The sequence below is a fragment of the Anoplopoma fimbria genome, chromosome 18 (assembly GCF_027596085.1).
Source record: "Anoplopoma fimbria isolate UVic2021 breed Golden Eagle Sablefish chromosome 18, Afim_UVic_2022, whole genome shotgun sequence".
Classification (NCBI taxonomy): Eukaryota; Metazoa; Chordata; class Actinopteri; order Perciformes; family Anoplopomatidae; genus Anoplopoma; species Anoplopoma fimbria.
Window position 1 is genome coordinate 8722178 of NC_072466.1, and position 12020 is coordinate 8734197.

General features: G+C 41.1%; 1 protein-coding gene across 2 annotated transcripts; it reads right to left on the reverse strand.

Moving 5' to 3' along the window:
- Positions 1 to 171: 171 nt before the first annotated feature.
- LOC129107310 (jun dimerization protein 2-like) lies at positions 172 to 11398 on the reverse strand. Of its 2 annotated transcripts, none has more exons than XM_054618766.1 (5): positions 11296 to 11398; positions 10009 to 10061; positions 2711 to 2925; positions 1530 to 1634; positions 172 to 1244 (listed from the first exon to the last, which is right to left on the reverse strand). In XM_054618766.1, exons 3-5 carry the CDS (start codon positions 2903 to 2905, stop codon positions 1053 to 1055), a joined length of 492 nt encoding a protein of 163 aa, XP_054474741.1. In that variant the 5' UTR covers positions 2906 to 2925; positions 10009 to 10061; positions 11296 to 11398; the 3' UTR covers positions 172 to 1052. The 2 variants fall into 2 exon arrangements, with proteins under 2 accessions (XP_054474741.1, XP_054474740.1); XM_054618765.1 differs by having other exon boundaries at positions 2711 to 2928.
- Positions 11399 to 12020: the final 622 nt, after the last annotated feature.

The following is a 12020-nucleotide window of genomic DNA, read 5'->3' on the forward strand; positions in this document are numbered from 1 at the left end:
ACTTTTGTCACTTGATTCTTTTAGTTTCATAGCTGGGAGGAGCTATAAAAAGACTTTGATTAATATCTCTGAAAAACACTTGAGATTTTGCACGTCCGATTTTGTAATAAAAATTAACAAGACATGCACTTTTGTGTAGTTAGAAAATAAAATTTAATCTATTCATGGTAACAGAGTCATACATAGCAAACAGGTCCAGAACAGACGCTGGAATACTGCTCATCTGATTTCTGCTTGTGTTCACAGCTGTTTGACAGCAAAACATGACAGACACAGACTGGAAAAAGATCGAAAAGACAAATCACATCAAGTGATCAACAAGCATTTCATATATGTTTATGTATACAAAGCAGTATAAAACAAGTACAATAATGGACAGACAACAAAGTCCAAAAAACACGGGTGTAAACATTTTGTGTATATGTGCTTTTCATGACGCCAGCGTCACCACAAATCGGATCAACCGGTTACTGCCATCGTCGGGGCAGAGTATAGAAATCAACAGTACAAAAAAAGAAAAAAAAAAACTCGACTCCATCTGGTGTACTTGTATTGAGTATTGTATCCTAATAACTCTACACCTGTATATTTTGGCTAGCATACAAAAAAAAAGCTGCAGACCACTAAGCCTCTGCATTGAAACAATGCCACACAATCTATTCAGGGCTTTTGTAACAGAGCACCATATTGATATTAGTGTGTTTTCCTCAGCGTTGTTTCCAGTCGTACTCTACTGTTTCCATTGGTCCCTTTTTTTAATGTAGAGATGGTTGAAGTAACAACTAGGCACACCGGGTGTCAACGACAACACTTAATGCGGAGATGAAACTGGGTATTTCCAGTCTTCCAATGGACAGAGCCAGCTCATGTAGCAGTACTAAGGAAGCCCTACAACCTCAGGTCTTTGGGCAGAGTCTCCAAAAAGTCTTCGGCTCGGAGCTCAAGTGCTTTGTTTAGAAAATGTTTTGCCAGTTATGTTTCATTTAAATGGCTGGCACTTGTTGCTTGTTTTGGGGCGGCAGGGACTCTGCGTCCCTGGTTTTTCGTGGTTTTCACTTTGCGTCGGCGGACAGCTGCTCCAACAGGGGGTTGGTCTCGCTCTCGGGTGTCTTGACGCTGTCGGTCCGCACGATGCAGGTGGGCCGGTGGAGATTGAGCATCACCATTAGCTGCTGCCTCTCCATACGGAGCTCCTCGATCTGGGCCTTCAGGTCGGAGTTCACCATCTCCAGACGCTCTGATTCCTGGACGGAGATGTTGAATTATTAGAAACTATAAGACAAATACATTAATCAGAGAACTTTTAAGTTGTTAATCTTATACCAATCACTTTTTATCACATCTGTAAACTCTGACTTGTGCAGGTGCAGTGATCTTGTTTGTTTAAACCAGGCTTGTGTTAGCTCTGAGTTGGGTTAAATGGCCAAAAATCAGCTGTTCAGGTTAACTGTAGTCAGGCTATTTTTGGCTGGCACTCCTAGCTGTTCTGCTTCTGTTTATCAGTATGCCTTACGGTGTCATGAACTCACCCTTTGAAGGAAGTCGGTCCGTTCCTTCTTTTTGTTCCGGCATCGTGCTGCTGCTACCTTGTTTTTCTCTCGTCTCCGTTTCCTCCTATCATCATCTTCGTCCATCTGCAAACACAATGTATTGTAAATATGAGAAACGGGGATTACATAATGGATTTTAATACGAAAGTTATTTTTCTAAATTACATAAACCTGTAACTAATGGTAGAAATCACAACACTGGGTCGGGACCCACAGGAGATTTCATTGAGGCCGCCAAATAAATTTGCAGAGTTTCTTTCATTGTCTTTTATTTGACATTTATATCTGCAGTAAACCTTTGAGCCACGTTAGGGAGCCTGAATATTTGTATTGTTCTGATAATTGTAGCCGACTTATAACATTGAATCTAGCATGAAAGGCTAGCGCACATTCTGTTTGTTTTACTGATGAGAGGCCTACATGCCTTTATTTGGTCTCATATATTAATTATTTTAAATGTGTGTATATATATATTTTTTTTTTTTTTCAATAGCACATTCAAAAAACACTGTTTTTAACGTTTATTTCTTAAAACTGTCTGGGTTACTTATTTAAGGTGATGTCGAAATGGCAGTAAAGATGGTCAAGAATGTTAATTTACACACATATTCACTCTTGTCACGATTTATAGATAAGGCCTTCTGTGAATTGTGATTGCGATGGTTTGTCATTGCTAAAAAAGTGGGTCCCAAATAAAAAAGAAGTTTGTGAAACACAAACAACAGCAACCTCAACAGTAAATGTTGTTGTGAGCACTAGAGAGAGCAAAACTTAACGTACAACATCAACATTCCTATATTGTATTATCACGTAATTGTATCGTGCCCACATACTGTGTACATCAAAGATATCACTTTGATATCCTTATTAACGTGAAAATATTAGATTTTTTTAATCCTAAAAGTTTCCTACAACTCCTGCCAATAGTAGTTTATAGATGGAGATTATATTTTATGGACACCAAGCCTGCTGTCAGGACATTTACCGGCACCAGAATCTAAAATCACTTCACTCATTGTTAAACGCCCAGCTTTGAAACATCCTGAATCAAATAGGCTTCTTCTTCTTCTTTCTACCCTCTGACCCTCTTTGACCCTCACATATACATCCTTTACACACCCTACTGCTGCACACTTCCTCTTCTCTCTCGCCCTCCTCACCTCTGTCTTGATAGCCAGCGGCCTCTTCCCTAGCCTCCCCAGGAAATGCAGCGGGGACAGCATGGTGCCCAGCTGGCGGAAGTCAGCCAGCTTGAGTTGATCGGTGAGCGTGGTGGCCGAGATGCCCGCCAGCGCGCCCAGGCAGGGCAGGGAGCCCGCCGCCAGCGAAGGGTCAGGTATCTGTCCCGGCATCATGTCCGACCCGGCCACCACCGCTGCTATGGGGAGAGAGGAAAAAGAGGAAGGGAACGGTTAGCGCTAGAGAATCGAGCCTTAAAATGAGTCACAGGCACAGAAAATGTTATGCGACATTTATAGTACATACAGTGGAAAGCAAAGTGTACACTCACATTAAAAAAAATATGGTTTTTATTGCGTATAGTTCATAGTATGGACCTTTTTTGGGGTATTTTGGGGGTATTTTTGTATAGATTTATTTCTCGTTCTTTTATTCTCTGGCCGTAACATGAGCTATACATTTATAACATTCCTTCTCATATTTTAATCATCTGACAGTATATTTTATGTTTATTATAATCTTATAGTGTCGGCATTCCAATCCCAAAAAAAAAAGATTCATTTCACTGTCTTCTCTCCTTGTCATCAAGCATCTTTCTAAATACGGGTTGCTGTTTCCAAGAATGCATTTAAACATTGACAGCTTTGACAGCTGTGTTATCTTCTTAGTCAGCAGCCGGTGAAAAAACAAACTTCTCACTGTCATCGGCACCACGCTCATCTCTGTACTTTCACATGCAAAGGGAAGCAATGAAACCCCTTCGCTGTGATCTCATAAATTGAAGACTTTCTACACTTACTCATCTTATAATTTATCATGTGGTTTTCATCTTGAATGTTTATTCGGGTTTTCGTAAAGACGATTCACAGGACATCAGAAGCACTCGTGTCAAAACTGAGCGGGTAACGCTCATGTATTCCACTGCCACCCTCTTTCAACAATTTTGGGTCGTTTAAAGGGGTTTTTACCACAGCTCCTTTTAATGTAATCAGGGAGGAATGAGGTACAGAGGGGAGGAAAGGGAGAACTTGTGCAGGCCTAAAGGAAGTGGCTGGAGAATTAAGACGTCTCTCTAATTACTGTTAGACCAAGAGTTGGAAAAACTTCTGATGGCCAAATAAAAAACAAATGTTGCAGATGGGAACAGTGAAACACGAGTCGACTGTACCCTGCCCATCCCAGCAATCTCTGTGGAGAGGCAGTGAAACTGTTTCTCATACTGTTCAGTATTTATGTAGAAGAATACCAACAGTAAATGCAATTAAATGTCCAGTTCGGTAAAAGATGGGTAGGAGAGGCAAACATTCAGCAGCTATTGCACATTTTCTGCTGATGAAATGTTTCACTGAATAGAAACAGAAACTTCTTTTGTGGAACAAATTCTGTTTTGTTCTGTTTTGACAAAACTGACTGATGCAACTGATCAATGATACTTCAATAACTTTGACAAGCTGACAGAATGACAGCTAGAATTACCCGAATAACCCAAAACTACGAGGAGTTTTTAAAAAGATTGATGATATCAGTGTGACTTGTGCATTAACATCTTGAATCCCATCTGTGTATTGGGCCGAAGCCGAACGTCCACAGGTTGGGCACAAAACGAACAAAGCCCCTCTCATATGGAACCAACAAAGACCAGTATTGTGAGGTGGTTCGGAAACGGCTGACTTTGCTGGTGGCTGACTAGCTGACAGGCCGACCGTATTGTAAGTTAAACCAGGTTTTTTCTTTTTTTTAAACTTTCTTTTTGCTACTTTTCTTGCAGGGGCTGAAAGACTCTATTACAAAAGTCACAGAGGAGGTAATGAAAAAAACAAGGTTATGTAACTCTATTCTAATGTACTCCACCCTGGTTATGGGCTGGTCTCAAAGTGTTTTTACAGTTGGACTGGAGTTGACTGTCGAGCAGACTGGAAACCAAATCAGCCCACTTTTATCGAGAGGGAATCAATTCTAAAGAACAACGGTCTTTCTTCTCTGCTAAATAATTTCAACTCTGAGCTATATCTTTCACGTAATGCTTTAATGTTTTTGGTTTAACTCGTAAACTTAACAATCTGTTGGCACGACGTGATGGTTGCTTTTGGGAAGAGATGACTGTCGCATCTAGATATTAATAACCACAAACATTAAGTATTACAGTACATGGACTGTCGAGTCTGTCACACCTCCTCTCTACTTTTGACCTGTTCCTCACCACCTCCAGTCTGCATGATTTATTCACTCCAAGGACAACTTGGTGTGTGGAGCCAGTGTCCAATGAGGCATTTTATTATTTAAATCCCGACTGCCCCCTCCCTCCCCCGCCTCCCTCCCTCTCTCCCACTGTATGTATACTCCCATTTACACTGCACTTGGCAGAAGCCTGTTGTTTTTGCTGGAGAGGAAAAGAACAAGACTGCCCTGGTAAAAAGAAAAGAAAAAAATCTCTCTCAGACAAAATTCCCTCTCTCTCAAACTCCCTGGAGAGGTGTAGGAATGGAAGGTGCCAAGGCCTTCTCTCTCTGCAGAGAGGCTGTCTGAGAGCAAGGCAAACCATATGGCAGCTAAATCCAGGTGTGACTGAGAAGGAGAGCTCTTAAATAGGCTAATGGCCAAAACCAAAAATTGTTGGGCTGAAGTCAGTGAACCACTGCATTTACTATAAAGCCTTTAGACGGTTAGATTAAGGTCCAAGTTTCACATCAGATCTAATGGCTTGTGACAAAAGAGTATGCCATGTTTTGTTTTTTTTAACGTTGCTCATCTCTGACCATTAACTGTTCTGGAATTCAAAAGATGCAATGCACACTAACCCGAGGGCTGAGAGAACAGCCACAGGAAACTGAGGCACCCATTAGGAATGACTGAGCAAATCGCATTGAGAGCCAAAATGGAGTCCAATATCCAAGTTGGCCAGACAATCAGGACTACTTTACAGACTTGGATTAGGTTCTGTGCTGGACAAACACATTTTGAAGAAGGGAATTGTCACCAAAAAAAAAAGTCAATCCAGAAATAATTGTATTTTATGATAATCAGACTGGCTTGTATACAGTACTTTGTAATGCAAGCCTGCTCAGTCAGATAAATTGCAAGGAAAGCACCCATTCCATACAGCTTCTTGTCATGGCATGCAGCAGAGACCAGACCACAACACACACTTAGAAATACTTCAGCACATAAACATACATAAACCTCGTATTTCTCTGCATGACATCAGATCACAAAAATCCCGAAAAAAACCCTTAGAAGTTTTACTAGCAGCCTCCAAACAAAGGTGAAATCCTGTCTGATGCAAGGCGCCTTCAATTATGAGACAAAAAGGTGAGTTAAACCCCATCCAAGTTATAGTGCTGCTGTAAACTCAAACACGTAATAGCTAGTGTGACTTTTAAGTTGAGTAGAAAGTTTGTTTTATGTTTAAGCAGTTCCGTCTCTTTCAACCTGCCACACAAGTGTCTTGAAATCCCCCTTGCAAATTCAACACCTCGTCAAGCCTCGAGACATGAAAGCCTGAAGAAGTATCATCTGAACAAGACAGGGAAAGTTTGCTGATGCACGTCTCGCTCTGTTTTAATTAAACCCAAAAGTGTGAGTCAAAGTGATTTCAACATTTTTCAAAAGAAGGGTATTTTTCCCCTTCTTCTTCTTCTTTTTTTTCTGTCGGCAGCAGCCTGCAGCCGAGGATTAGTGGTCAGCGTTTGATGATGCAACGTGGTTACTGTGCTTTTGCAGTCGAGCAGAAAAGCCAGTGCCACAGCTTTTAGGGCCCACACTAGCCTCAAACAAAGACACCTACACAGCCCTGCGCCGCTGCCTCTCTCAGGGCTAACGGAGAGGAGACGAGCTGAAGCCAGGGGCGGGGAGCGGAAATGTCATATATTAGTTATGAAATATAGGCACATACTCTACGCTTTAGCCCCAAAACTTAATCTAGCTGCATATGAGCAGTAGATAGCTGGAGGTGTGTGTGAAGAGAGTGTGTGTGCTTCTGAAGGTTCCTATATGTAATGTGTAGGCAGTTACTGTTTCAGGTACTCCATACATCTAACAATTGGCTGGTTTCTCTGCTCACATACTCCATCTGTCTTCAGCTCCACCAAATGCGTCCATTTCCTGAGTCATTCCTGAGAGCAATTAACAGTGTGGAGGAATTCAGCCCCTTACCAATAGCTAGCAGCACGACCAGAGGCCCCATTATCCTCAACCCCTATAGAGACGGTGGAGGAGAGGGGGCGGTGGGGGTTTTCAAAGGCCACTCATTACCTTCAGATACTCCTGGTTTGTTTTTTTTGTTTTTTTTTAACAAAGGAGCCCACTAACATCTAACCTCTACATGTGCAGTACATTTTGGTGACAGGAAAGCACCAATATATATCTTGCTAATATATCTTTGCTTGATATACAAAGTTAAATCTTTGTGCTGCCAGACTACCTAACTTTAAATCACTGGATCATGGCGTTACGTGAAAGACGCACACACTTTCCAAGATTCTATGTGACCACTTTTTTTGCCAGTGTGCTTTATTGAAGTCTAATTTTGGACTAATAACGCATTAAAACGGCCCACACACCGGCATCTTGCGCAACTCTTTCAAACGGCATCTACAGGCAGCGATGAAAAAAAAATTGAACAATGAGCGCAAAGGCTCGGGCCAAAGCATGCTCTCTCAATCTCCGGCCAAGGTCTCGGCGATCATCATTACCGTCTGCACTCAGTCGGGCCGTGTGTTGAGTTACAGCATTTTCGCAATCCTCTGAGGAAACCAGGGAATTTGGCACCGGCTTTCCTCGAGGACAGGAGAGTCCAAATATACAGCGTCAACATTCCTCAACACCCCCCCCACCCACACCACCCCTCATTATATTTTCATTGGAGGAACAAGACAGAGGCATGAGGAGGGGGAAGAGACGGTCATAATGGCTGTTGTTCTGGTCGTACTGCGGTCATCTCTGGCCATTAAACTCAGAGGTGACAGTGTGTGGGAGTGGAAGTCATTATCGCCAACAGAAAATGGGATCTCTTTTCATTTCAGCTTTCATTTCTCTTTTGTCTGTTCTTAAAAGGCTAAACAGCTGCCACAAATTTAAGGAGCCTTTCAAGATTTCCTCTTATGAAGGATAACTAAACCTTTCCAAAGCAATTCAACACAATTATGAACATTTAACCTTGCAATATTGTCAATGATGATGAGACCCTCGGCTGCGATGGTAATTAGCTTAATTTCCCTTTGCAGTTACCGTTTTGATGTCTCAGCAGTGAGCGAGCTGGAGTGCAACGCATGCAGAGGGTATGAATGAAGTTACACAAGAGAGTAGGTAGTTTAACTATTGCATTTTATTGTAGACTTCCGCCTAAGAATGAAAACATTTTCAGGCAAAATCGAAACACAAAGCACCTGCAGATATGCACCAGGCACGGGGACTGTGGCTGCCTTCATTCAAACATTACTATGTGATCATTGGCTGGATTCCTGCTCGGCCCGCTTCACCTTATTCAAACAGTCACACGTCTATATTCTGCGTCTGGGTGGTCCCGGTTGAATTATTATATTGTTACTTATTTTTCTTCACGTTGTAAATCAGGATTAGACTTTGCATGGCTCTGAGCTTCAGCCTGGCTCAGACATGGATTTAATGAGTCCAAATACAAAAAAATGCAGACAAAAGCCATTTCAAATGTACGTACTTCACGTCTGTGACAAATCCAAGGCAAGATATGTGCAATCCCTGACTAAAGATATTGGCCAACACAGTCCAGAAAATCTGATATAATGCAGCCTGTTGAAGTAATCGTCGTTATTACGTAACGCACGGTTGTCACTTTAATTCCGTTTTATACTTTGTCCTCTGATGTTTCCTCATGTGCCCCACATTGAGCACACGCTTGCTTTGATTAAACAAGCCCCGGCGTCTGCAATGTATTATGTGTTCAGTTTGTCTCTGGCTGCAAGCTCAACGTCATTGCTGAGGTCCACGTTTAGTGACAATTTTGTGCAATTTCGTGCACAGTGGAGAAAACTGGCCTCAAGTAGAAACCAAATTCAGGAAATCTGGAAATCATAACTACGTAAAGGAGCTATTACTGTGCTCTTTTTTTTTTTTTTTTTTTTTTAAACACTGGCTTTACTGTCTCTTCTCTCAGTTACACCTTTGGACATGTGGGTGTTTGCTTCCACAGTGCACATCTAGTCTGTCCTGACACTGTTTTAACAGACCATGTGGAAAGGCTTATGGGGGCTACAATGTGATACACACAGCAGTGAATAGCTGCTCCCCCCCCAGCATTAGTATTAGTATCATTGAGCCTAGCTGTTGCATAGTTGGCTCGCTCGCTGCAATGCGTCTGCTGTCTATTCAGTGTGCCGGGGTGCAGCTTGGCCATTCCAGCTCTCCAGAGACGCACTGGAAGGCATTTCTACTTAAAATAAACCCTGTGCGCCCACGTCCAGCCTCTCAGCCCCGTCGGCCCTGTGCTGCTTGCTTGTCGGCTCGCCAGCCCTTCCCCATTAATCCACTGCAGCGTTCCATTTATGCAGAAACCATCCTACGGATGTGCCCAGGCAGGCGCTGGGGCATTTAAACCCTCTGCAACACACACTTGTTCACAAACACAAATAAAGAGACAAAGGAAACACGTATATAAACACACACACACACACACACACACACACACACACACACACACACACACACACACACACACACACACACACATCGTTTCCCCTGCTGCATGGCATGTGGTTTTACAGTGAGCACTGCACCAGCTGAAGAACATGCACCCACTATATAGGAAAACACTGAACCTATGAACTTTCAAGTTACAAACCCACAAACATGATACAACCCCAACCCGTCATATTTCCCATTCCATGATTAGCCTTTAACCTTCAGGCCAATGGGGTCAGATGACTCAAGCTACCTCTGGTCTAGATAAGGTTCCTGTTACACAGTAAAGCATAAATCTTTTTTTTAAAAGATCTTGATGTTGACAAAAGGATGCTATTTATCGGCTCATCACAACAACACAGGGAAAGCAGAAGATTTATGTGGTAATGTAAAATTGGTGTCTGTTTGTAGTATGCAAATTCAAAACTAAGGCCTGCACGCACACACATACAATCAAAGAGTTCCCCTTATTCAGTACAGTGTATCATACAGAGCATGTGCATCATAGTGGGCCAAAGTAATGTTTCAAGGTGAACCAGCTGTACAAAAAAAGAAGAGTCATGCAGCAGAAGGTGATACTCTAGAGAGCCCCTCTGATTAATTCAATGTAAAACTGAACACTTACTCAGAGAAAACTTGTCAGTCGTCGTCTGTCAATGATGCAACTGTGTTTGGACGCTGTAGAGAGAGGCATAAGGATATTTATTACTATTCATAGTACACGTCTTAGTATTGTTATGAAAGCTGAAACACGTCACTTTCATAATTGATTAATCGTAAGTGAAAGTGGATTATTGAAATAAAGAGCCAAACATTCTCTGGTTCCTGTTTCTCAAATGGGAGGATAATCTTTTTTTCTATTTTATGCAAATATATATATACATATTTTGTGGTTGATCTAACAAAACTATCGTGATGGGCAGTGTTTAGTTTATAGCCTGAATAATTGATTCATACAGTAGTTTAGACACACCTTCTCATTCAATGGTTTATTTTTATTATTTTCTACATTATAGATTAATATTGAAGACATCCAAACTATGAAGGAACACATATGTAATGATGTGGTAAACAAACAAATGCTCAACAAACCAGAATATGTTTTATATTTTACATTCTTCAAAGTAGTTGAATGAGAAGGTGTGTCCAAACTTTTGACTTGGTACTGTACATAAAGAAATAATGATGCATAGATTAATTAATAATAAAAACAATCATTAGTTGCAGCCTGTATTATTACAGAAACACATCTAGTCATTTTTGCTTTATCTGGTATAAACTCAAGAATTAGACAAAGTGTGGACAGTAACATGACTGTACAATGGTGTCAAAGTTTAATGAATGAACATGTTTTAATGTGTAAAGTATTAAACAGCAGCACAGTTTGGTGCACCAGTCTGGCGCTGCAGTGACGGTGAAGCCCCACAGTGTGCGGTGTTACATAACCGTCTCCACCAGGCTAACCGACACTTCTGTTGTTTAGCAACACCGAACATTATGAAGAACACGCGCTCAATACGAAACAAGCTGCTGTTTAATTTAGCGTTAACGTCAGCGGGTCTGTGAATAGCGACGGTTGCCACAACAACGTATTTAACGGTCGTATAGCAACAGTAAACTGTAAAGAGCATGTGGAAACTTTAAAACTATTTTTTTTTTTTAAATCACACTTTTCACAGCATATGTGTAAAAAAATACATATTCATATATAAATATTATTAAAATATTATAACTAATGCAAAAAAAAAAAAAAAAAAAAATCCGGCGTGTTAAGTCAGTGACGTTACAACGTGGTGAGAAAAGTGCACAAAAAAAAAATGCAAAAAAAAAAAAAAAAAAAAATAGCATAATTACCAACATTAAATAACTACAAGTCAGCGCAAAAGGGATGACGGTTCACGCGCAGTCTTACCTGTTGTGCGTCCAAAAACGTGCAGTAATAGTGGGGACGGGTCGGGTGCAGGCTCTGGTTCTGAGTGGAGCAGTTGCATCAGCCCGTTTAAGTACTGATCTAGTCTGCGAGGGCTCAGGAATGCGGAACTGCTGTCCCAGACGTAAGCATGGATGAAAATAATGTGAGAGGAGGGCTGAAGATGTTTGCTCCACCCCTAGCAACCGAATAACATACACAGAGAGGAGGAGAGGAAAGTTCCAGCCTGATAGAGAGAGATAGACATGGGTAGTAGAAGTATAATAGTCAATAAATAAAGTTATGGCTATGAACACACATAGTCTAGTCTTAGCTGCATGTGTTTTTATATTGCACAGTTGGCAGGAGGGATGAGAACATTGAGCTCCTGCAAAAAAAAAAGAAAATGCAGTCCAATTTGTTATTTATTTATGACCTATAATCAGTGGTGGAAGAAATCCTATTCATATCCCTAGGTACATGCAGTAATTTCACAGTCTGCAAATATTCCATTAGCACAAGTAAAAGTCTTGCATTCAAATTTAAATAAGTATTATTGAAATGACTGAAAACCCACCTCTTCAAGAAATACTGCCCTGAGCCTTCCACTTAGCACTTATTGTATTCGTATTAGTTTGTTGCACTTATTGTATTCATATTAGTTTGTTGCACTTATTGTATTCGTATTAGTTTGTTGCACTTATTGTATTCGTATTAGTTTGTTGCAC

What these genes read in the sequence shown, in the direction of transcription:
- LOC129107310 (XM_054618766.1), bottom strand. Translation starts at nt 2,905, where the DNA reads ATGATGCCGGGACAGATACCTGACCCTTCGCTGGCGGCGGGCTCCCTG. An exon ending in CGCTGGCTATCAAGACAGAG is followed by an intron (nt 1,635 to 2,710) that starts GTGAGGAGGGCG and finishes TTGTGTTTGCAG; the next exon opens with ATGGACGAAGATGATGATAG. An exon ending in GGACCGACTTCCTTCAAAGG is followed by an intron (nt 1,245 to 1,529) that starts GTGAGTTCATGA and finishes ATCTCCGTCCAG; the next exon opens with GAATCAGAGCGTCTGGAGAT.